This window comes from Zingiber officinale, chromosome 7B (genome assembly GCF_018446385.1).
Source record: "Zingiber officinale cultivar Zhangliang chromosome 7B, Zo_v1.1, whole genome shotgun sequence".
Lineage (NCBI taxonomy): Eukaryota > Viridiplantae > Streptophyta > Magnoliopsida > Zingiberales > Zingiberaceae > Zingiber > Zingiber officinale.
In genome coordinates this window covers 96916648-96941749 of record NC_055999.1, presented here as the reverse complement: position 1 = coordinate 96941749, position 25102 = coordinate 96916648, and the positions used below count along the sequence as shown (strand labels likewise).

General features: G+C 42.7%; 3 protein-coding genes across 4 annotated transcripts; all 3 read left to right on the top strand.

Annotated features, from left to right (window-relative positions):
* Positions 1-923: 923 nt before the first annotated feature.
* On the top strand, positions 924-7576 carry LOC122006424. 2 transcript variants are annotated; one of them, XM_042561922.1, is made up of 14 exons: positions 924-1140; positions 1639-2340; positions 2421-2455; positions 2561-2639; positions 2751-2829; positions 3168-3260; positions 3337-3497; positions 3580-3636; positions 4112-4271; positions 4520-4739; positions 6507-6620; positions 6729-6848; positions 7005-7056; positions 7231-7576. In XM_042561922.1, the coding sequence occupies exons 2-14, from the start codon at positions 1735-1737 to the stop codon at positions 7387-7389; spliced, it is 1935 nt and encodes a 644-aa protein (XP_042417856.1). In that variant the 5' UTR covers positions 924-1140; positions 1639-1734; the 3' UTR covers positions 7390-7576. The 2 variants fall into 2 exon arrangements, with proteins under 2 accessions (XP_042417856.1, XP_042417857.1); XM_042561923.1 differs by having other exon boundaries at positions 925-1140; positions 3180-3260.
* Positions 7577-9005: 1429 nt separating this feature from the next.
* On the top strand, positions 9006-22953 carry LOC122006423 (IQ domain-containing protein IQM2-like). The gene is made up of 12 exons (XM_042561921.1): positions 9006-9668; positions 9794-9950; positions 19124-19323; positions 19400-20675; positions 20759-20873; positions 20957-21022; positions 21102-21190; positions 21277-21367; positions 21471-21617; positions 21715-21807; positions 21895-21996; positions 22142-22953. Exons 4-12 carry the CDS (start codon positions 20395-20397, stop codon positions 22766-22768), a joined length of 1611 nt encoding a protein of 536 aa, XP_042417855.1. The 5' UTR covers positions 9006-9668; positions 9794-9950; positions 19124-19323; positions 19400-20394; the 3' UTR covers positions 22769-22953.
* Positions 22954-24038: 1085 nt separating this feature from the next.
* On the top strand, positions 24039-24973 carry LOC122004579 (keratin, type I cytoskeletal 9-like). Its single transcript, XM_042559441.1, has 2 exons — positions 24039-24063; positions 24169-24973. Exons 1-2 carry the CDS (start codon positions 24039-24041, stop codon positions 24717-24719), a joined length of 576 nt encoding a protein of 191 aa, XP_042415375.1. The 3' UTR covers positions 24720-24973.
* The last annotated feature ends 129 nt before the right edge of the window (positions 24974-25102 follow it).

The window sequence follows — 25102 nt, the reverse complement described above, 5'->3', positions numbered from 1 at the left end:
TAGTTATTACATTTGAGAATTTAATTTAAATTCATTTATATATTTTTAAAAAATTAACATATTGATAAGACCTTTATTAAAAGCATCATTCACGAATATTATTGACGAATAATATTCACAAATGTTATTCGTAAATATTATCTATGAATATTATTCATGAATATTAATAAGCTGAACATATATGTATTTATATTTATTTATTTATTTTAATAAATTATTTTAATTTATTTATTTAATTGATCTCATATTAATTGAATAAATATAAACAAATAAATATAAACAAGTCTTATCAAGTATCATGTTTGCTAACGTTTTTCGTGAAGAACAAAATGGATGGGTAAAGTCTCTCCCATCGAGTTGCGTGTAGACGTGCGTTCAATAATATTCATAAATGTTATTTATAAATATTATTTATGAATATTATTCATGAATATTAATAAGCTGAACACATATATATTTATATTTATTTATTTAATTTAATAAATTATTTAAATTTATTTATTTAATTGATCTTATATTAATTGAATAAATATAAACAAATAAATATAAACAAGTCTTATCAAGTATATCATGTTTGCTAATGTTTTTCATGAAGAATAAAATGGACGGCTAAGATCTCTCCCATCGAGTTGCGTGTCAGAGGCGTGCGTGCGGTCATTTTAGAACAAAAGGGTGAACGAAAGATAAAGAAGGAATAAAGTTGCATCTCTTACCCACTGACTACGTACTCGATGATTGGATGGTTTTTCTCAAAAACGAATTCTAGGGCTGGTATGATTTAGTGACTAAAGTTCGAGAAACTCGCAAACTCTGCACAACATTAAATTATATCAACAAATTGTTTCCGGCCCAAATTGAAAATGATTAATTGGGCCGGGCCGGTTTGTTTACGATTGCGACCAATCGAGATGCGTCCTCGATCCTTGTTGTACTTTCAGTATCCAGTTATCATCTTCGTGTTTCCCTCGCCGGCTTCTTCGCCGAAGAGAAGAATCGCCACGATCTCCAAATCTCTCATTTATTACGTGCTGGATGATTGCGACTCAAACTCCGGCTGTTTGTTGCCGCCGTCCGCCGGAAAGGAAATCGTAGAAGGCTCACGTGGTCTCTTCTCTCCAGCCTCTGCGGCCGCCACCGGAAGTAAGTTGGTCACTCTTAATAGATTCATTCTGCTTCTCCTTCCTTCTTTTCTTTCAGCTTCATGATTATTGGTATCGTAAGGAATGCAAAAAAGAGAGGAACTTGATTATTCGGTCTAGGGTTTTCCTTGCTGAGAAACTGAAATAGGAGTATTTGATTATTACATACAGTTTCTAGGAAATCAAGCTCTCGTTTTTTTTTTTTTACCATTCATTCCCTCGTTATGCTTTAAATTTGCTTATACCAATTGTATCACATCCTACTTAGACGAAAGTCCGGAGGTTCATTAATTAGAGGACAAAGTTTTTTTTTCCTTGATGTGGCTATTCTGCATCATGTTAATATCGTGCTAAATATTATTTCTTCCTTTAGGTGACTACTGACATTAACTGTATTATTTGGGTGCCACAATAGTGTGCACGCGGAAGCACATCTAAACTCCCCAATTTGACAGTATCAATGGCGTTATCTAATGCTGTGTTAATTTTCTATTTTCAGGTTGAAAGTTTCACCACTTATACTAGTTCTATATTTTGCAAGCTTATCTCTTAGTGTAGAGCCATAGAAAATTCAAGGAGTAAGAAATCACTGGGGATGGAGAATGTGTATGATCAATCATTGCCTTCTGAATTTGATGCATACTCACATTCACATACTACGTCAGATGCTGCACCTATAGATCCACCTGCACCTAGTTCTCTGGTGCCTCCTACATACAATTGTGACAGACAGACTAATGGTTCAGCAAATCTTTTCCCTATTAGGCCCTCGAATATACCCTTCCCTTCAGCTCAAAACTTTCTGCATTCACAACCATCTCTATCCAATGGGCCCAGCGCTGCACCTATTCAAAGTTTGCAGGTGGAAAACAGTTTTAATTTATCAGAACCGCATCTTGATAGTGAAAAGGTCCAGATTATCCAGGAAATCATTCATGATAGCACTGCCAACTCTAATTCTAAGCTCCACAATAAACATCCTGAACAAAGTTTACCCATGCTAAATAATCAGATCTCTGGTGCAGTGTCGCAAATTGCAGAGTATGGTATGGTAAATCATATAGGATCAGTAGATAACAGCTCTGAGCTGCCCAGTGCTCCTGAAAGGGTTGAAGAGGATCCAGAGGTCAAAACATCAAATTTATGTAGTGAAGATTCCAGAATTGAGACTGCTGCTGAAAAAGCTGTACTACATAAACAGGTATATTTCCTAATTTACTGTTAAGACTTCATGTTTCTGCTTGTTGTGGTATTGAAGTTATACCAATTTGTCACATCCAGGAAATTATTACACAAGAAATTATAAAAGTTCAAAGGTCAGTTTTTCTTGTGCGTCTCATTTCATGTTGCTGGGCACTTGATATTTTAATAAGTGATCATAAAAAAGTTTCAAGTTATTGTAATTTGTTTCCTAATCACAGACAAGTAGAGGGCAGAACTGGATCTTTGGATGACAGCAAAGATATTATGTCTGGGCGCTATGATCCCAATGCATTAAAGGTCTGTTACTTGTCATCCTATATATTTAACCATCATAGCATAACTATTTGCTCTGCATACTTTTATTCAAAGTGATTGTGTTTTTATGGCCTCTTTTACTGCTTACTTTAGGAGCACTTATTGAAGATGGCTTCTGATCATAGGACTGAAATGACCAATAAACGTGGAAAGTCGATCAACCATGACAATGGTAAGTCATGCATTTTTTATATATGTTTCATGATATTTCCAGCTCTTTGCATTTGTTTAATTCATTTGTAATTCTTAAGTTTCCATTTTGATAAATTATGCCTCTTGGGATCTCAGAAGAATTTATATGCATTTTCCTCAAATCACATTAAGTTAATGCATCATTTTTGAGCATATGCTTTCTTCAAGGTTCCAAGATAATGATGCCCTAACATCATAACTATTGATAAAGCCAATTCTTTCCTGATCAATCATGATAATTCTTTCCTTTTCATTTGTATGATATTGGTTTTCTTTTGAAGTGATATGTTCTTGTCTATACTTATTTGACCATTGTAGATTTCTGGTCAGGCAATGTTGAAATTGGTAATGGCTATGGAGTGCCAGGTGGTGGTGCATATTATGCTGCTCCATCATTTAATGTTCAGTCCAGTAGGTTTCTTTAAAAAATTATCCTTTAATTTTATAATTTCATATGGAGAGGTTTGATGAGCATCTGGTTCATCAGGGAAAACCAACGATGAAGGTCTTAGTTTGAGTTCCTCAATTGAAGATTCAGAATCAAAGGTTGCTCAAAAGGAGTTACCCGAATATTTGAAGAAGAGATTAAAAGCAAGGGGAATTCTTAGAGACGTCAAACTTGATGATAGTTCCAAGTTAATTGAAGATGCAAGTTCTTATCCTAATCTAAAATTGTTGTCTTTTTGCATGTCTTGCTAACTCTAATCAATGACTTCACAATGCATGCCAGAAATTGGATCATCAAAATGATTTGGCAAAAAGTGTCTCTGGGTTACCTATTGGTTGGGTAAGCATGTAAAATGTTAATGCATTTGCCATTCCTTATGCATCAGAAATTTCTGTGAAATGACAAGCTTGATCTTGAAATTTATGTGAGTTCAGTTCAATTTACACATTATCTGACATGTTTCCATACACAGTTTTGTAATGTGAAAGTTCTCAACTTTTGTTGTGGCTTGTGCTGCAGCACCCGGATAGATGTTTGCCTCAGTAGTTGATCTCATGTGGTTGTGTGCCTTAACTAATGATCTCATAGAAGATGAGAAATATATTAGTAAAATTAGTGAGATGTGCTAGGTATTACAAATTTAAGCCAGGTAGAATAAAGTAGGGTTGTTATTTAGACGCAAGTACTTATTTGATTGGGACCTTTTTAATTTTTGAAAAATGATATATTTTTATTGTTTGAGATTCTACTAGTTAGGTTAACAAACAATCGTTATGCATAAAATGAGGCTAATGACTTTTTCTTATTGTCTTAGATTGAAGCAAAGGATCCGGCGACTGGATCTTCCTATTATTACAATGAAAAAACTGGAGAAAGACAATGGGAAATTCCCAGTGCAAATGATAGCTATAAAGTTGCTTTAAGCCAGCACCCATTGCCCGATGATTGGCAAGAGGCAATTGATAATTCAACTGGTATGATGGAAAAGTCCTTATTTTTAGCTCAGACATTCACAAAACCTATGCACCTTGCTGAGACACTATTATCAGAAGGATCACTAGTTTTTTATTTTCTATTTTATATATTATCTGGATTTTATCATCTTTGATTCATCAGATTGCTATTTAATTTGAAAATTTTGCTATTGTTTACATCAGGGAGATCAAAACTATCATATTGTTCCCTTATCTACTTTAATCCATTGTTTTTTCAAATGTAATAGGACAAACATACTACTATAACGTAAAGACACATATCTCACAATGGGAGCGGCCTGCTTCAAGTAGACTTCACTGTTCACAGAACAGTGTACACAACGTTACTCATGGACATTACTTTAGAACCGAGCACTTATATCCCAATCAAGTGAAAAGATGCATGGGTTGTGGTGGATGGGGACTTGGCTTGGTCCAAGATTGGGGCTATTGCAATCACTGCACACGGTATTTCTTCTGAATGTGCTACTTTCGGTTTGTTTATGCTTGCATTTGATTTTCCTTATGTGTAGACAAATTATTGATTCTAGTTTGCCTTGGTATGTAGATATAGATAGGACAACATAGACTGATATTTTTAAAAATTGGTTTGATATATCTTTCACAAATGGAAGGGGAGCCTTGGCGCATCAGTAAAGTTGTTGCCATGTGACCAAAAGGTCACGAGTTCGAATCCTGGAAACAACCTCTTGTAAAAAGCAGGGTAAGACTGCGTACAATGGATCCTTCCTCGGAACCCCGCATGGCGGGAGCTTCGTGCACCGGGCTGCTCTTATATCTTTCACAAATGCTGATGGTGCAAAGAAAAGGACATTATGGCATTGCACAAAGAAAAGGGGAGCCTTGGCGCATCAGTAAAGTTGTTGCCATGTGACCAAAATATCACGGGTTCGAATACTGGAAACAACCTCTTGCAAAAAGCAGGGTAAGGCTGCGTACAATGGATCCTTTCTCGGAACCCCGCATGGCGGGAGCTTCGTGCACCGGGCTGCTCTTATATCTTTCACAAATGCTGATGGTGCAAAGAAAAGGACATTATGGCATTGCACAAATTGTGTTAGTTTAAAATAATCTTTTGCATGTTGTTTCAAAGTTTCTCTGTATGTGTTTACGACCAAAGGATGCTAATTATCTATTCAGGAACCAAGAGATGACTCCTAATTATGTTTTAAACCCTAAATCAAATCCAAATTCAACAATTTCTTGAGCTATTATTTTTTGTTTTAGTTTCTTAAGTTTAAGGTTGAAAGAATAATTCTTTATATTTATAAACATCATAGATAATGGGCTATATCTAGGCACAAATTTGAGAACATACAAAAATTCTAGTCTTCAAGAGTTATAGTAGTAAACATGAAGTCAAGTTGTTTGAATCATCATTTCTCAGGGAGTTTTAGTAGTTACCGAGACATATAGTTAAACATCTGATCAGTTGGTTATATCTTCAAGAAGTCTGTGACAGATTAGTCTTTATTGGTAATCAGTAGCTTAAGTCTGCATCTTCTGCAATTGTGCATACTAAGCCAGACAGTGAGTTTTGATTGTTGGTTATTGACCAATTGCAATTTTTCCATGTATACTTTGAGAGTTGTGTGATCATTTGACATCTACTATCATGTGCTTAGCTATCCTTCCTTTGTGTATGATATATCACTCTTATCCCAGAGTATGTCCCCATGCTGGTTTCCTTCAATTAGCAAACAAATCTGCAGAACTACAATTAGTCAATCTCTCTTGCTATAACTTGTGCTTGACAATCAGTTCTTTCTTCTTGTATCAGCCATACACAGGGGAAAGTTAAAAGAAGCTTGTTTGTATCTCTTCAAATAAAGCCAAGAGTAAATTTGCACAAGTCATGATTCTCTACTAGATAACGCTTGCTATATGGTGTTGACCTTTTATCCTTATCAATTATATTTACTCTGATCTCCCAGAATATAGAAATTAGGGTTACTTGTACCTCCACTTCCTCCAGAAAGTATGAATTGCACGAGTACTTTGTGATGCCCCATGTCATCTTTACTGGTAGTGGAGGTTTCTTTTCTATTATTTACCATATGCAGAGGGGATGGAGCCGCAATTCACTGTAAAACTTAACATATTATACACATCAGCCTAATTCAATTTCTTTTTCATAGATCATTATGCTTTTGAATGTACAGAATCAGCTTATAGAAAAACTAAATAAAATTAATAAATGATATTTTGTTGCAGGATTCACAATCTCCCATTTAAACAAGATCCGGCACCTTACATAGTAAATGATCAACACGGAAAACATGATGCTAGCTCAGGAGATCACTCAGGGAAAGCAATTCCCAAGCATAGGTAATTTATTTCCTCACCACAAAAAATACACAGCAGAAACAGAACAAAGCATGTTGATGTCTAAGCTACTGTAACATGTGCAGTTATTACCCAATTGTTGATATGTAGGTCGAGCAAGCCTCCACTTGGAAAAGGCAATCGAAGAGATAGGAAACGAACATTCTCCGAGGATGATGAATTGGACCCAATGGATCCAAGCTCTTATTCAGATGCTCCACGCGGCGGGTGGTATGTTTTGTTAACTAAATTAAATGTAAACAATTACCATTGCATTGTTAACTACTATAGTGTTTGAGTTGTAGTTTGTAATTGTTTGGTGTATCTGCTGAGAAGGAATATCATGCAACTTATGAACACTATTTGATCGGTTTTGTGATTGTTTAGGGTTGTGGGCCTTAAAGGGGTGCAACCACGAGCAGCCGACACCACTGCTACTGTAAGTTTTCTCTGATAAATGCTTCTTGTAAAAATTTACTAGGTTCATTTGACCTTTAGTTGGGACACTGTCTAGTTCTGCTGTGGAAATTAACATTAACATTTCCACCTGACCTATCGTGCATTTGTTCGTGTTTTCGGTCTGGTCCAGGGCTGATTTTATTCTGCATTGCAGGGTCCTCTGTTTCAGCAGCGTCCCTATCCTTCTCCCGGTGCTGTCTTGCGGAAGAATGCCGAGATTGCCGCACAGAGCAAGAAGCACGGATCGAACAGTCGCATGATGCCAATATCCAAGAGGGGGGATGGAAGTGATGGACTTGGAGACGCGGATTGAACTTCATTCAGCAAGGCAATCCTACTGGGGATTTCCTGGAGAACACTCCCTGGAAATATGAACATCACATGCCCGACTGCAATGCACCATTTTTCCATCATCAGAGAACGTAAAACACAAGCTAATGTAAAGGATCGACATGTATGAGATTCATATGCAAGTTTAGTATATTTTTTTTCTCCTTTTATTTCTGTTTCGATCATCTTTGTTTCCATTATACACTAAATCAAGAGCAACCGCAAGAACAGCTGTGATGCTCTTGTCGCCAACCTGTCTACTCGATCTCTCTTGATGGTTACTGGTAAAATTATATTATTTTAATTTTGATTTACGGTATAATAGATGAACATAAAAGGCAGTTTGGTGGGCGGAAGGATGATTATATGTGATCTTATTCCTGCTTTGGAAAAGGTTATTTTTAAAACTTGAATCCGTGATTTAAATTTTAAGTCACGGTAGTAATTTTATTGTTGAGTAAACACATTCTTTAGATAAAGTATATAAAAATAATTTTATTAGTTTTTTATTTTTCGTTTTATATCCGTGAGCGTTGGACTTGATTTTAAAATGACTCGTTTATTTGTGACTGATAATGAGATTTTAACTCAAATTTAATCTTATGAATTTGTTTGGTGGCTAATGAACTATTGTCAATGTCTTTGATATGCATCTTTTATGCTTTAATGCAGTAGTACCTTTAAGTGGGTCCAGCCTAACCAATCGATAGCTAACTGACAGGGCTATCGACCTCACGCATTATATTTTACACGCGGAATCAATTAATCCACATATTTTGGGGAGCAAATCAAATTAGTTGGCCCGAATCAAGAATAAATAAGCAAAAAAAAAAAAACAATTATGTAGATCTGAACGCACTTAATGATTAGCTAAAAATATTATTGTTAACTTTTTTATCCTTTTAAATATTGTATTATTTAATAGGTGTATGATGTTTTTAAATTATATTATAAATAAAAGTTTTATTATTTTCTAAATACTATTAAATTGGGTGGTAAAATACTATTAAATTATAATAGAATTTTAAAATTATATATAAAGAAAAATACTCTTTTATATTATCACACGTGAAGCGTCTTAAAAAGTCAAATTGTTTCCTATAAATAGTCAACGGTAAATCTAAAAAAATAGACTTGAGAGCGAGATGAGAGATCCTGTGCCGAGGTTGAACAACGTGCAGTCAATCTGAAACCAATATGTCGTGTGTGGCAGTTCCGCCGCAAATATTTAAAAATAAACAAATAAAAAATATTTGTTTTCTAAAAAAAATAATAATTTGTACTCTCTCGGAAGTTATATTCATTGATTAGCTATAACTTTTTGAAATTAATTAAACAATCTATACAACCAATATCTTCCCTGATAGAGATATTTTAACCATTCATATTAGTAAATTCAGTCATTAACTAATTAATTATTTTCTCTTTATTTCAATATACATTATTTATATCGATTTAAATGTCAAACATATGCATGAATATATATTGATAAGTTGAATATTGATTAAATTATTAATGATCCGGATGTAACATTAGGACATAGAGTAATTAGTGAAGAAAGAAGGGATATTGTTGTCATTTGGTATTAATAGGGTTTTTGGTTATAAAGGAGGATACTGTTCATGATCAAGGGAGAGGAGAAAAGGTTTTTTCGGGCTGGAGCTGCTGCCAAGTAGAGGGGGCTAGTTTTGAGGGTTCTGTCGCCGCCACCAGTGCACGTTTCTCCCCATCCTCTCCGGTGCCGATCACCTCCGGCTAGCAAAGAGTATCCCTGCTCTTCCCGCCCTTCTCTTCCTCTTCGATCCAGGTCGACGCCGTCGGCTGAGGCTCGTCACCGCCGCTCGGTAGGCGCGCCGCGTCCTCCTCCCTCACACGATGCATGGCACAACCGTATCCTTCTCCTCCCTCCGGTGCAAACACCACCGAGGAGCATCTCGTCGCCTCCAACCGTTGCCGCAGCCGCCTCCGGCGGCCACTCCCACTGTCGTAGTCGCCTCTGGCGGCCACTACCGTTGCCGCAGCCGCCTCTGGCAGCCACTACCACTGTCGCAGCCGCCTCCGGCGGCCGGCGCCGCCTCCGGCGGCCGGCGCCGCCTCCCCCAGCAGTTGGTGGCGTCTCCCACCACCCCTGTTGCCTCCAGCGGCTATGGGTGCCATCGCTGCCTCCCTCGGCAGCCGTCCGCCGTCGCCCCTCGGACAGCCGCAGTCTGAAGTGCTCAAGTTTGTCTACCCCGACCCTCGAGCCGAGATGATATTCGGCCGGTGAGCAGATGTAGTTCCGGCCATCGAGCTGTTATGATTGCGCTAGTCGCATTGTTATCATGTTTGTTATTGATATTGTCTGGCTTGCGTGCCGCTATTGTATTCCGGCCTACGAGCCGCTCTAGATTGACCGCGCGCCGTCATACGAATCCATATCGCGTCCGGCTTGGAGCCACAAGAGCTAGTTACTCATCTGGTGGACGTCGATCTACTCCTCATAGCTACGACGACTCGATCAGTGTTGCAACCAGCTCATCCATCCATCCGCCCCCCGAGGTCAGGGTATGTCACCGTACTCATCTTATATTTATTGCACTATTCCATTGTTATTATCATTCGGCTACTTATATATCCGTAAGATTTGCCTCGAGCATTGGGGTACCAGGGACCGGGACATCCCGGGCGCTGGCTACAGGTAACGTTGACCAGGAGGACTTCGGACGACTCGGTCAACATGGAGGACAGCTCACCACCGAGTCATGGGGATGTGGTCAACCTTCTAGACACGTCACACCGGCAGATCCGTCTTCTCAGCTTCCCGACAGGAACAAATTGATGTTGTTTGTGGGAACGCACCTGGTCTAGAACGTGAAGACAGACGACCCGGAAAGTTCCGCCATCCTCATGGCCTTGATGAGTTTCGACGAGTATATCGTTTCCTCCTCACTCCACGGGTATTCGGGAGTTGAGAAATTGAGTCAGATCCTCTGTTGGTCGACAGGTCAATTTTTCAGTTATATTCTCTTTCGGTCATAAAATTTATCATGGTTTCTCGAGCGAGGACTCCCCTGCCGATCGGCCGGGTTTCCATTATATTCGAGCCACAAGCTCGATGCCGAAGACCCCGTGTCGATCAACCGGGCATATATTATTCAAGCCACAGGCTCGATACCGAAGACTCCGTGCCGATCGGACGAGCGTATATTATTCGAGCCACGGGCTCGATGCCGAAGACTCCGTGCACATCGGCCAGGCGTATATTATCTGACCCACGGGCTCAATGCCGAAGACCTCATGCCGATCGGCCGGGCGTATATTATTCGAGCCACGGGCTCGAGGCCGAAGACCCCGTGCCGATCGGTCGGGTTTGAGTTATGCTTGAAGACCGTCGAGCGGCGACGTTAAACTCTAGAATCGAGCTGGCAACGTTAAACTCTAGAGTCGAACCGACGACTATAAAAACCCCGGCTTGAAGACCGTCGAGCGACGACGTTAAACTCTAGAGTCGAACCGGCGACTATAAACCCCCCGACCTTAAGACCGTCGAGCGGCGACGTTAAACTCTAGAGTCGAACTGGCGACTATAAACCCCCCGGCCTGAAGACCATCGAGCCGCGACGTTAAACTCTAGAGTCGAACCGGCGACTATAAACCCCCGGCCTGAAGACTGTCGAGCGGCGACGTTAAACTCAGGTCTCCAACGGCGGTCGAGCGGCGACCTTAAATCTGTGCCTACACCGACCAACTTATTAGAGCATCTATCTCCCCCATTTGGGATCGAGTGATCTTCACTGGTCTCAGACCAGCTTATCAGATATTCTATCTCTCCCATTCGGGATTGAGCAGTCTTCGCGAGCATTTATCTCCCCCATTCGGGGTCGAGCAGTCTTGGCAAGCATCTATCTCCCCCGTTCGGGGTTAAGTAGTCTGTTGGAGCAATCTGAGTACCATAAGTTTTGATGTTTGAGCAAAGGTTTAAGTTAGGTTTATTATTTTATTTGATATGCATTGTGAGTGTGCGGGATACAGGTACAACAAGGAAACTCCAGGTGTGATCTTGGCAAAGGAGGAAAGTCCAAGGATGAGTTTTGGCGGTGTAAGTCCAAGCATGTAGTCTTGACAACTTAAGTCCAAGTGTGACTTGGCAATGGATGAAGTCCCGGAGGCGCGACCTCTTGGCAAAGGAAGACCCGACAACAATGACAAAACCGATGGAAGCTCCAGAAGGCAAGACGTGAAGGATGAGGAGGCATCCGAGGGACGCAAAGATGATGGAGGAGGCTAGAAGGCTAGGTCTAGGTTGGTCGGGCGAGAATGAGTGTTGAGTGAATGTACTCGGGGTAAAATTCTAGAATTAGGGTTTACTGTAGCGTTGCTGTAGCAGCACTGTATCGCTACTGTAGCAGTCTACTGGTGGTTTCATCAGTCGAATGATGCAGTCGACTGGTGCAGTCGACTGAGAGTGAATAGAGGGTTGGTATCGAGCCATTGGGCTGCAACGGTCGAATTTCCACGAATGGCAGTCGACTGCATGTTTTGGCAGTCGACTGGTAGGCGGGGTTTTTCAACCCGTGGCCTATATAACCAAGCATTGGAAGCTTGGTTAAAGTTGACGAAATAGAGGTGGTTAACCCCTATTAGTAGTCTACCGGTGCCCTAGCTTCTCAAGAGTCCTTGGTGAGAGCTTGTGGCGAGGTTTCTCCACCCTCAAGGAGCTACACGAGTTAGCCGGAGGTTTTCCGGGGAGTCATCCACCGACGGATCGGGATTGTCCACCTTACGGATAGCCATGGAGTAGGAGCTTCATCTCCGAACCACGTTAAACAATGTGTCATTGGGTTTGCTTCTTGTTTATTATTTTCTAGGGTTAACTTTGCTTTTGTTTGTTAGTATTTTTTTTTCCGTTGTGCACAAACAAGCGTAGGAAGCGACGATTTGGGTGAGACGCTATTCACCCCCTCTAGCGAACGCCAAGGTCTCAACAAGTGGTATCAGAGCTAGGTGAGCTCTTGTTGGACTAATCGCTAAGAGAGCGGCTAGAGGAAGAAGATGGAGTCAGATGGACCTCTCAGATGGGGCATCCGAATCCCACCTCCATACGAGCGCGAGGACTTCGACTATTGGAGGAAGCACATGGAGATGTGGTTCCAAATGAATTGGAACCAATGGATTGCGTTGGAGGAACCGTTTAAAGCTCCAACGAACAAGAAGGGAAAGCGTCTCCAACGTCGATATTGAACCAAGGAGCAAAGGGAGCAATCGAAGACGGACAAGGAGGTAACTAGAATTTTAATTAATTTATTTTCTCCTAATGCGATATTGAATGTAGGTGAATACAAGAACGCAAATAACCTTTGGAAAAAGGTAATTGCACTTCATTAGAGTCCTACACAAATCCAAGAAGAGGAGGAACCCAAGGAGAAGGACTCATTGGTCCAAGAAGAGAAGGACCAATGGAATGTTGACACGAGCTCAACATCCAAGGAGGAGAAGGAAGATGAAGAGGTATCATCCATATCTTCAAGGGAGGAAGAAGTGGAACCGTTCACATCTTCAAGTGAAGAGGAAGAAGAGCAATCCAAGGAAGATGAGATCTTAGAAGCTCAACCCTCCACCTCAACTACCAAGAAAAGCAAAAAGGACCATATCAAATACTTTGAGTGTGGTAAGATGGGGCACTACAAGAGTAGATGTCCTTCACTCAAGAAGGTAAAGGAGGTAAACCCTAAACTCACTAAAGTTAATTTAGAAACTAATGTGAGTTGTAGGAATAAGAAGGAAAAGAATCACATTAGGTGTTTTACATGTGGTGAGTGGGGTCACTACCACACAAAGTGCCCAAGGAGAGGAGAGCTCAAGAAATTGACGCACTTGAAGAAATGGGAAAAGAAGAAGAGCACAATATTGGGACCTTGACGCCCGTTAGAGGGGGGGTGAATAGCGTCTCACCCAAATCGATCACTTTCTATAATGTTAGTGCACAGCGAAAATACAAAAACAAATACTAACAAGAGAAAGCAAACCTAACACGTTGATTTAACGTGGTTCGGAGATAAAGCTCCTACTCCACGGCTGTCCGTAAGGTGGACGATCCCGATCCGTCGGTGGATGACTCCCCGGAAAACCTCCGGCTAGCTCAAGCTCCTTGTCGGTGGAGAAACCTCGCCACAAACACTTAAATACAAGCACACCAATCACACGAAGGCTTCGGAGACACTAATAGGCTTTAACCAAGTCTATTTCGTCAACCATGCCCAAGCACCTCGAACTCTATTAAATAGAACTCGAGAGGAAAACACTAAGCTGTTTTCCCGCTACCAGTCAACTGGTCCTTTAAGTGAAGCCGACCGTTACCCAACGTTCGGCTACCAGTCGACTGCTACAGTAACCAGTCGACTGCTACAGGTCAACTGGTCCTTAAGTGAAGCCGACCGTTACCCAACGTTCGGCTACCAGTCGAGTGCTACAGTGTACCAGTCGACTGCTACAGTAATCAGTCGACTGCTACAGTGTCGCAACAGTACTGCTACACTGTTGCTACAGTACTGCTACAGTAAATCCTAAAACACATAGGATTTTGCCCTGAGTACAATCACTCAGCATTCGTCCTCGCCCGACCAACCTAGACCTAGCCTTCTAGCCTCCTTCATCAGCCTCGCGTCCCTCGGATGTCTCCCCATCCTTCACGTCTTACCTTCTGGAGCTTCCTTCGGCCTTGTCAATATTGTCGGGTCTTCCTTTGCCAAGAGGCTCCTCACCTCCGGGACTTCATCCATTGCCAAGTCACACTTGGACTTAGATTGCCAAGACTACATGCTTGGACTTACACCGCCAAGACTCATTTTTGGACTTTCCTCATTTGCCAAGATCACACTTGGACTTTCCTTGTTGTACCTGTATCCTGCACACTCACAATGCATATCAAATACAACAATAAACCTAACTTAAACCTTTGCCCAAACATCAAAACCTAGGGCACCTAGATTGCTCCAACACACAAGTCAAGTGGGAGCTTCAAAGGTAAAAGGGAAGGTAATCCCTATTTTGAAGCTTAATCCAAACTCTAATTCTTATATGCTTGTTAGAAATAATGTATATTATTTACCCAAGCATAATCATGAATTTAGGTATAATGATAGGAATAGGGTTAACATGGTAGATAACCCTAAGAAATCATACACTAAGGGTAGACCTAATAAGACCCAAACCACTTTGCCTAAGGGAAGAAAAGTGGGTGAAAACCTAAGCATTAATCCCAAGAAGGGGAGACACATGCCTAGGAAGGGTAGGTCTAGGAATGTCCATGATGGACATGTTGATTCTAGGGTTAGAACCCTAGAATTGGAAAATCAAGCCTTGAAGACAAAGTTTGAGGAAATGGAGAAAGTCCTAGAGAGGTTCATTATTGAACCTAAAGGACTTGACATGTATTTAGGTGGTCAAAGACCCAAAAATGTCAAATTAGGTCTCTCCAAGACCAAAAGGAGGTCAAGTGCTAAGGTAGCACATGACATTGGTAAGAGAGGTGTGACCAAGGACAAGGGAGAGTCATCCAAGGCCAATAAGAAGGAATATGCTAGGGTGACATATAATTATGGCAAGGATGGGATGCCCAAGGTTAAGGACAAGAAGAAATTAACCAAAGACAATGTGTCTAAGGTTAAGAAGGTGAGTTTTGTAGGCCAAGTGTCACCCGAGGTGCACTGAAGTGGTCTAGCCATAGTGGATGAGTCACCAAGGGAGGTGACTAAGGTTAAGATTCCTAAGGTTAGGAAGAGCCTTTGGGACCCATGGTAGATGGGTTATCAAATGTACTAAGTGGTTAGGAGACAGACTTAAGTCTCTAACATAGTGGGTTGACACAATTGGGATGTATTTCATGCATTGAAATGTGAATTGGGTTCATATTGCATGAAAATTAATTTTTGATGTATAGATGTCATATAAACTAATTATAGGAATGCATTATGATTTAGTATGAGCAGATACATCAAGAGAAAGCCAAAACTAGGACTTTAGGTTAAGGTTTAATTGAACCATTTAGCTAGTTTTGAATTTTGTATCAATCTTCGGATTTGTGATAAATATATTTATATATATTTTTTTCCCAAGTAGACATGGATAAAATATACCTCTCCACAAAATTTGAGATTTTTTGGAGGTCTTTGGAATTTTTGGCGCATTTTTGAAAGTGGGTAAAAAAGATTAATTTTTGCCCAAAAAGAGTACCAGTCGACTGGTACAATTACCAGTCGACTGATAATAGTAATTTTTAGCACAAATGACCTCTGTAAGCTCATTTTGATGAGGTCAGTCAACTGATGATTTTACCAGTCGACTAGTAGCACTGTTCATGAGCACAGAATGACTCTATAAGCTCGTTTTAATGTTGTCAGTCGACTGGTACTTATAGCAGTCGACTGATATAGTTTGAAAATATTTTTTAGCATTAGAAAATGACCAAAAGAGTTGTGAACATGTCTGTAATCTTATGGGGGATTAATACATGATGTTTATGGTCATTAGAGGTCAAAGAGTCCAATAATTGAAATATTGTTGGAGCTCTTTTTGATGTATGGCAAAGGGAGAGAAATTTAGGTTTAAGTGGGAAACCTACATACCTTTGCAAGAAATCCTAGCTCAAGGGGGAGCTTAGGTGAAAGAGGAATGATTGCTCATTTATTAGCAAAGGGGGAGAAGTTTATCTTTGCAAGAAATCCTAGCTCAAGGGGGAGCTTAGGTGAAGGGGGAGCCTAGGATTAGGTTCCATGATTTATACATGTGTAGATTGTATATTTATTTGCATTATTATTGCTATATTGTTTCCCTAACTTAAATAGGTTGTCAAACATCAAAAAAGGAGAGATTGTCGGAGCAATCTGGGTACCCTAAGTTTTGATGTTTGGGCAAAGGTTTAAGTTAGGTTTATTGTTGTATTTGATATGCATTATGAGTGTGCAGGATACAGGTACAACAAGGAAAGTCCAGGTGTGATCTTGGCAAAGGAGGAAAGTCCAAGGATGAGTCTTGGCGGTGTAAGTCCAAGCATGTAGTCTTGGTAACGTAAGTCCAAGTGTGACTTGACAATGGATGAAGTCCCGGAGGCGCGACCTCTTGGCAAAGGAAGACCCGACAACAATGACAAAGCCGATGGAAGCTCCAGAAGGCAAGACGTGAAGGATGGGGAGGCATCCAAGGGACGCAAAGCTGATGAAGGAGGATAGAAGGCTAGGTCTAGGTTGGTCGGGCGAGAATGAGTGTTGAGTGAATGTACTCGGGGTAAAATTCTAGAATTAGGGTTCACTGTAGCGACACTGTAGTGTTGCTGTAGCAACACTGTATCGCTACTGTAGCAGTACTGTAGTAGTCGACTGGTGGTTTCATCAGTCGACTGATGCAGTCGACTGGTGCAGTCGACTGAGAGTGAACAGAGGGTTGGTATCGAGCCATTGGGCTGCAACGGTCGAATTTCCACGAAGGGCAGTCGACTACATGTTTTGGCAGTCGACTGGTAGGCGGAGTTTTTCAACCCGTGGCCTATATTACCAAGCATTGGAAGCTTGGTAAAGTTGACGAAATAAAGGTGGTTAACCCCTATTAGTAGTCTACTAGTGCCCTAGCTTCTCAAGAGTCCTTGGTGAGAGTTTGTGGCGAGGTTTCTCCACCCACAAGGAGCTACATGAGTTAGCTGGAGGTTTTCCGGGGAGTCATCCACCGACGGATCGGGATCGTCCACCTTACGGATAGCCGTGGAGTAGGAGCTTCATCTCCGAACCACGTTAAACAACGTGTCATTGAGTTTGCTTCTTGTTTATTGTTTTATAGGGTTAGCTTTGCTTTTGTTTGTTAGTATTTTTCTTTCCGCTGTGCACTAACAAGCGTAGGAAGCGACGATTTGGGTGAGATGCTATTCACCCCCCTCTAGCGAACGCCAAGGTCTCAACACAGTCTTTGCGAGCATTTATCTCCCCCGTTCAGGGTTGAGCAATCTTCAATGTTTACGGACCAATATTATCAGATACTCTATCTCCCCCATGCGGGGCCGAGCGGCTTTCACTAGTCTCGGACCAGCATATCGGATCTCATATCTCACTCGTCCGGGTCAAGAGGTCTTCATTGGTCACGGAGCATCAGAGCAGCTTATCTCCCCCGTTCGGGGTCGAGCTATCTCCAATGGTCGCGAACCTCCGCTGGTTTCGGGCCATAATATCTCATAGGCTTTGTGTCCGTTCGTCTCACGACTTTCGTTTCTGTGCGCATTCGATTTCGCGTGCGACGCGCCCGTTCAACTCACTACTTTCTCTCTCATGCGCCTTCGTTTCCCGGGCTACACTTCCGTTCAACTCACGGGTGATGCGTTCGCTCGACATCATCCCACTCAGTGCTACTCGATTGCCAGGTTGGCATTTTACGATCGCCCGTTCTACATTCTGTGTGCTGCTCGGTCAGCACTCTCGCAGTCATCTGTCCGGTATCGCTTGGCCATCCGTTCGGCCACACATTTGAGCTAGGTCGCACGCTCGGCATCGTTCGCTCGATGTCAATCCGCCCGATCGACATCCTTCCGATCGCCCGTTCGGCATCTTCGTGGTCGCGCGCTCGACATTGCTCGACCGCTCGGTCTACTCGTTGTCCAGCGTGGCGCTCGGTCTACTATCATTGCACTCGTCGCTCGCTTGTTGTTTTGGTGCTCGTTTGATGTTTTGTCGTTTGCTCGGCATCGGGCCGGTTGACGACTTGATTCGGTCGGCATCGTTGTCATCTCATGCGACACCATTATTATAGCAACCGTTCGCGTGGCATGTACGATGAGTTCTGTGAGTTGACTTGATTATGGAGGTTGATTCAGCCCTTGTGATAGATTGTCCAGTCAGTTGGACTTGTGCCTCCTTCGACTAGACTTTAAGGGGAGGCTCGTGATCTGGATGTAACATTAGGACATAGGAGTAATTAGTGAAGAAAGGAGGGGCATTGTTGTCATTTGGCATTAATAGGGTTTTTGGTTATAAAGGAGGACACTGTTCACGATCAAGGGAGAGGAGAAAAGGTTTTTTCGGGCTGGAGCCGTCGCCAAGTAGAGGGGGCTGGTTTTGAGGGTTCTGTCGCCGCCGCCAGCGCACGCTTCTCCCCATCATCTCCGGTGTCGATCACCTCCGGCTAGCAGAGAGTATCCCTGTTCTTCCCGCCGTTCTCTTCCTCTTCGATCTAGGCCGGCGCCGTCGGCTGAGGCTCGTCGCCGCCATTGGGTAGGCACGCCGCGTCCTCCTCCCTCACCCGATGCATGGCACAACCGTATCCTTCTCCTCCCTCCGGTGCAGACACCGTCGAGGAGCATCCCGTCGCCTCCAGCCGTTACCGCAGCCGCGATCCGGCGGCCACTCCCACTGTCGCAGCCGCCTCCGGCAGCCACTACCGTTGTCGCAGCCGCCTCCGGCGGCCACTACCACTCTCGCAGCCGCATCCGCCTCCGGCGGCAGACGCCGCCTCCCCCAGCAGTTGGCGGCGTCTCCCACCACCCCTGCTGCCTCCAGCGGCTATGGGTGCCACTGCTGCCTCCCTCGGCAGTCGTCCGCCGTCGCCCCTCGGACAACCGCAGTCTGAAGTGCTCAGGTTTGTCTACCCCGACCCTCGAGCCGAGATGATGTTCGGTCGGTGAGCAGATGTAGTTTCGGTCATCGAGCTGTTATGATTGTGCTAGTCGCACTGTTATCATGTTTGTTATTGATATTGTCCAGCTCGCGTGCCGCTATTGTATTCCGGCCTACGAGCCGCTCTAGATTGACCCCGCGTCGTCATACGGATCCATATCGCGTCCGGCTTGGAGCCACAGGAGCCAGTTACTCATCTGGTGGACGTCGATCTACTCCTCACAACTGCGACGACTCGATCAACGCTGCAACCAGCTCATCCATCCATCCGTCCTCCCGGGGCCAGGGTATGTCACCGTACTCGTCTTGTATTTATTGCACTATTCCATTGTTATTATCATTCGGCTACTTATATATCTGTAGGATTTGCTTCGAACATCGGGGTACCAGGGACCGGGACATCCCGGTCGCTGGCTACATGTAACATTGACCAGGAGGACTTTGGACGACTCGGTCAACATGGAGGATAACTCACCACCGGGTCATGGGGATGCAGTTAATCTTTTAGATACGTCACACCGACAGATCCGTCTTCTCAACTTCACGACCAGAACAATTAATATTAATTATGATGATTCAATTTATTATTTTTAAGAAAATAACGATATAGAGTTAAAAGAGATAGAGTACGGGGAGAACACGTGAACGGACATTTGGGCGCTTCACCGACCTCCCACCCTGTTTAAACACATCCATCTCATTCTCAGGTTAGTTCCTCTGTCTCACTTCTTCAATCCCTGTCTCAGATGCGTTCCTTTCTGGCAATCACAAGCTTTAAGGTGGCCAAGGTGAAGTTTTTATCTGGTAAGGTTTTGATATTTCATGTCTGCTTACTGTGATTAGGGTTCTGATATATGGAGGTAGCTGCTGGTTTTACATGTGTTCTCTGCTTTGTTTTCCTCAAGGTTTTTTGGGGGTTGCTGATTTATTTTGTTCTTTTTTTTTCTAATTTAAGTCTACGAGATTGTTGTTTCGTACTTGTTTTTATGAAAAGAAAAGATTTTTTTTTTTTTAATCTGGAAGTTTGAAAAGTTAAGAAAGATTGGTCCCTTTTAGATCATTAGTTTGTCGCTTTTGGAATTTGATAAACTGTTTGCTTAATAATCTAAACCAAAAATTTCCATTTTTCATTCAATTTTGACAGCAAGACCTGTGATTTTAACCTCCTGATACATGTTTGTCTCCAAAGGCGATGCCTAAATCATATTGTTTTTAAGAACCATGAGATGCATAGCATCAAAGGCTCTTCCACGTCGCATAAACCTGGAAATAGCTTTCTCAAGTTCTAGAGCTAACTATGAAGGTAAGGATGATGGAATGGAAGCTCTCATTAAGAGGGCCCTCAATTCGGGAACGAGATGAAGTCCATCAGTTTCAGTAGAAGGGACTTCCACTCGATGGCTCTCAAGGTTTTTCGCCCGGAAAGGTTTCTACTTGAAGGTTCTGTAAAATCAGAAACAAGGATTTCCATAAGGAGCTCCAAATCTAGTCCTTTGAAGATGAGATCACTCGAATCGAGCTTGAATATATCGACTGAGTGTCCCAAGCACCAAGCTGCTGTGAAACTGCAGAAAATCTACAAAGGATTTCAAACTCGAAGGAGGCTTGCAGATTGTGCTGTTCTCATAGAACAGCGTTGGTATGGACTTTGTTCTCAGGTTTTGTGGGTTTTCATTCTGAAAAGGATTTGCTTAGTGATTGTGTTCGGATTGCGCCTTGTAGGTGGAAATTGTTGGATTTTGCACTGCTCAAACTAAGTTCTGTGTCATTTTTCGATATCGAGAAACCGGAAACTGCGGTTTCTCGATGGTCCCGTGCAAGAACCAGAGCTGCTAAGGTAGTTGATACTTTTTCTATGACAATTGTGTTCATTTTGGTATGATGTTCGAGCTTAAGCTTCTGGCTCTTCTTCGGTTATAGGTTGGCAAAGGTTTGTCAAAGGATGAGAAAGCTCAGAAACTAGCTTTGCAGCATTGGCTAGAAGCAGTAGGTTAATCACACACCACTTCTTTTGCATGTTAGCTCATGTTTTGCTCAATCTATTATTGTTAACCTATATGCGCAGATCGATCCTCGACATCGTTATGGCCACAATCTCCAATTCTATTATGATTGTTGGCTTCAATGTGAGAGCATGGAGCCCTTCTTCTATTGGTATGTTTGAAATATTCAATGAATTGTTTATAAGGGACAAAGTTCAATTAGGGAACATAACCACCACTACTAATGTGGATTAATAGGCTTGATGTTGGAGAAGGAAAGGAGGTCAATCTCGAAGAACAATGCCCACGGTCGAGACTTCAACAACAGTGCGTCAAGTATCTCGGCCCCGTAAGCAATGCCATAGATTATCCAATTCTTTTCATTTCAAACACACATGCTATATACGAGTAACATTGTGAAGGAATATATGAAAAGATTTCTTGATTTGCAGAAAGAAAGGGAGGCTTATGAAGTAGTAATTGAGGATGGAAAATTCTTCTACAAACAGAGCAGACAATTGCTGAACACATCTGATAGTCCTCAAGATGCTAAGTGGATTTTTGTCTTGAGCACATCAAAGAATTTATATGTTGGTCAGGTGGAAGTTTTCTCGATCCATTGAAATTTTATAAAAAACACTTCTTTTTTTCGATATGGTTGTTTTATGTAACAGCAGCCTTTAATGAATTCTTCAGAAGAAAAAAGGTAAATTTCAGCACTCAAGTTTCCTTGCTGGAGGAGCCACATCTGCTGCCGGGCAATTAGTTGTAGAAGATGGAATTCTCAAGGTAAATGCTCACTAAATATGTTAGTTCATGTTCCTAAGAAATTATTTGCTATTCGAGAGGTTTAGCTATTCGATCATAATTTGTTAGGCTGTGTGTTCTCATAGTGGGCACTACCGACCGACAGAAGAGAACTTTGAAGAATTCATGAGCTTTCTTGTGGAAAATAAGGTTGATCTTGCTGATGTGAAGGTGAGCAAGTCCATGCACATTCTACTTGTTTAGAATGCCGACAACCTGAAAACTATGAGTTAAGTTACATAAGTGAAGTCTTGAGTGTCTTGGATTTTCGATGACTAATTTGAGTGGGTATGTTCCCTTTGCTTGCTCTTACCAGAAAGGTGTCGCTGGAGAGGATCATGAATTCAATCATGAACTTCAAAAGAGCAACTCTGGACTCAAATTGTCCGAAATAGAAATCAGCACTGAACATGAAACCGAAGCAAACGAAAAAACACTAAGCAGTGATGCAGCAGCACAGAGATCTTCATTTGAGGCATTTAAGGAAGAAAACTGTCCCCTTGCTGATCTCAAACCCTGTGGAAAAGAAAAGGACGATGAGGAAGTAGGCAGTTGGAAAGAACTAGATAGGACTTGTACAGATGGAGGAGAAGAAAGTGCAGTATCGGAAAATCCTTCGAGTTCAGAAACGAATTATATTTTCGTAAAAAAGAATCTCTTTAGTAAGGAGCAAGAGGAGGATGCAGGAGCTATTGTGCCATCAGAGTTGATACTTAGGAGGATCAAATCCAAGAATAGAATTGAGTCCTATCAGTTGGGGAAGCAGCTTTCTTTCAGGTGGATATCAGGTGCAGGGCCTAGAATTGGGTGTGTGAGGGACTACCCGCCGGAGCTCCGATTTCAAGCCCTGGAACAAGTAAACTTGTCGCCGAGAAGTGATGGGGTGTCAAGATTTACTTCTCCTAGGAAATCCAACAGTCCAAGAGCCAAGGAAGCATCTTAGTAGGAACTGCACAAACCATAGATATCATAGAAGAAACCAGTCTCTTCGACGAAACATGTTGAAAAGGATCCAATTCATCTTTTTGGTAGATCTCTCCGCAAATGTAGAGTATACTACACAAACTGTACACAAGAAAATTGATGTCACAGAAAGTAAATTACACACTACAAGTTGTGGTTTTCAGACGGATCTTAGTGCCATTGTTGTGTTCAGATTGATAATTTTCGAATTTCTTTTTAATCGTGTGCCGATATCTTGTGTTCCTCGATCATTCATCGTCATTTTCAGATAAAGAAATTTGATCTCAGTGGTGTACATTTCTGATCTTGAGAGGGAAACATTGAGAATGCTCCCATCTTCTCACGACCTAAACAACTAGTGCCTTTGACTTCAGCCATGTGGTCTGCCGCCCATGACTTTGACCTTTGATCTTTGGCCTTTGACCTTTTGACCGTGCATTCGTCCTCATCTGTCACTTGCATTCTTGATTCAATAAGTTTGATCAGTCCTGTAGTCCTCGAGCAATTCGCCAGCTAATAATTGCGAGACAAGAAAAATCAGCTAAAAGTTCTGGTGAACCACCAAAAATTGAAAGCCATGGACGTGAACTGTGGACTAAGTCACGGAGGATCCAGTGGCCGACACGTTAGATTATTCAAATCTCCCCCGACCAATTATATTATTTCCTCATCCGCCGGCGTGTCTGATGACTCGGATCAAGACTTTTTAATTCCTCCGGCGATGAGTCTGCTTAATTATCTACCCACTAATCCTCAAGCCCACATGATTACCATAGCTAGTTACTAAAACTCACTGCATCCTTTATAATTTCTTTTTTTTTTTTAAATTTTGAAATACTTCCGAGCTTTAAAATTTTTATGCTTTGCTAGTTTATTTAATCAAGTAGTGACGTAAATCCAAGAGTGGAGACAAAAGCGGGGGACTCCTTGATCTGTATCCACGGCGTAACAAATATAAAATATTTTTCACTGGAATTAATAAAATATAGCAAGAGATTAAAAAGTTTAAAATAAAACAATATAAGAATTTAGCTAATCAAAAGAGATAAATTGATAAATCCGTTTTTTTTTGGGTGGGAGATTCGACTCATCCGGTTCCCTCAGTTGGTCGACACGTGGGGGTGGTCCCGTGACCTGGCAACTGACAGTGCGCCGGGACTGCGCTGCGATCACCGTTCACTGTCGTTGATCCGGGCGTCACCAGCCGTCTGATGGCGCGAGATCGCCGTCACGTTGCGTGATTCGCGCAGATGACGCGAGATACCGAGCTCCGAGGTTGAATCACCGCCATCCATTGGATGAGCCCAGCGGGCACGCAAGCGCCCATTTCGCACGTTACCGACTTACTGAGGGCGGCCGAATGGTAACCGGTAAAAATAGACGGGCATTCGGGCGAATACCTGTCGGGCGGAAGCGAGACCGTCGGCTCCGCCTATAAATACCCAATCTTGGAACCCCTTCGCTTCGCCTCGAAATCTTCTGGTGGCGATGGCGGCGGCGGCGGCGGCGGCAGGGGGAGGAGCGCGGGAGGAGGCTCACTTTCGTGGGGTGCGGAAGCGGCCGTGGGGGCGGTTCTCGGCGGAGATCCGGGACCCGTGGAAGAAGACGCGCAGGTGGCTGGGGACCTTCGACACGGCGGAGGAGGCCGCGCGGGCGTACGACGCGGCCGCGCGCAGCCTGCGCGGCCCCAAGGCGAAGACCAACTTCGGATCCGCCGACGAGCAGCCGGTGGCGTGGGGTCTTCCCCCGACGCCTCCGGGCTGGAGGACGCCGGCGATCGGCGGGCGGAACCTGTCGCTGGGGCTTCCGGCCGGAGGAGGGCCGGGGCGATCCGTGTGCCGCGTCGACGCCGTCGAGGTGGTGGCGCAGGAGAACACCGCCGCCGTTGCCGCTGGCGGCGCGGCGGAGGCGAAGACGCCCTTTGCGTTTGATCTCAATTTGCCGGCTCCTTTCTATTGATGTAGATCGGACGGTCGAGATGCCTCTGTTAAAAGTTTTCGGTTTTTTTTTAGCCGGTCGCGGCTTTGTACAGAGGGGTTCACAAGAAACCGGTTGAGACGCGAATCCCCCGGTTGACTTGTGCGGTTCGGTCTTTAATGCCATATGCGCGTCTTTTTCGATATTAAATGACCGAAATGCCACCGAAACTATTGTCGATTACTATGATGCCACTCCGCGTACGGAGATAGAGCCGCAAATTAAAAACAATTAATTAATGTTGTCGAAAACAACAATTTATTCTCGAATTATATATAACTAAATATTAAAAAACACAATAATATATGATTTTTCATAGAGGAAGGTAATAAGTATA

What these genes read in the sequence shown, in the direction of transcription:
- LOC122006424 (XM_042561922.1), top strand. Translation starts at nt 1,735, where the DNA reads ATGGAGAATGTGTATGATCAATCATTGCCTTCTGAATTTGATGCATAC. An exon ending in GGCAATTGATAATTCAACTG is followed by an intron (nt 4,272 to 4,519) that starts GTATGATGGAAA and finishes CAAATGTAATAG; the next exon opens with GACAAACATACTACTATAAC. An exon ending in GATGCTCCACGCGGCGGGTG is followed by an intron (nt 6,849 to 7,004) that starts GTATGTTTTGTT and finishes GTGATTGTTTAG; the next exon opens with GGTTGTGGGCCTTAAAGGGG.
- LOC122006423 (XM_042561921.1), top strand. Translation starts at nt 20,395, where the DNA reads ATGAAGTCCATCAGTTTCAGTAGAAGGGACTTCCACTCGATGGCTCTC. An exon ending in TGCAGCATTGGCTAGAAGCA is followed by an intron (nt 21,023 to 21,101) that starts GTAGGTTAATCA and finishes CTATATGCGCAG; the next exon opens with ATCGATCCTCGACATCGTTA. An exon ending in AGAATTTATATGTTGGTCAG is followed by an intron (nt 21,618 to 21,714) that starts GTGGAAGTTTTC and finishes TGAATTCTTCAG; the next exon opens with AAGAAAAAAGGTAAATTTCA.
- LOC122004579 (XM_042559441.1), top strand. Translation starts at nt 24,039, where the DNA reads ATGACGCGAGATACCGAGCTCCGAG. An exon ending in GCGAGATACCGAGCTCCGAG is followed by an intron (nt 24,064 to 24,168) that starts GTTGAATCACCG and finishes CGGTAAAAATAG; the next exon opens with ACGGGCATTCGGGCGAATAC.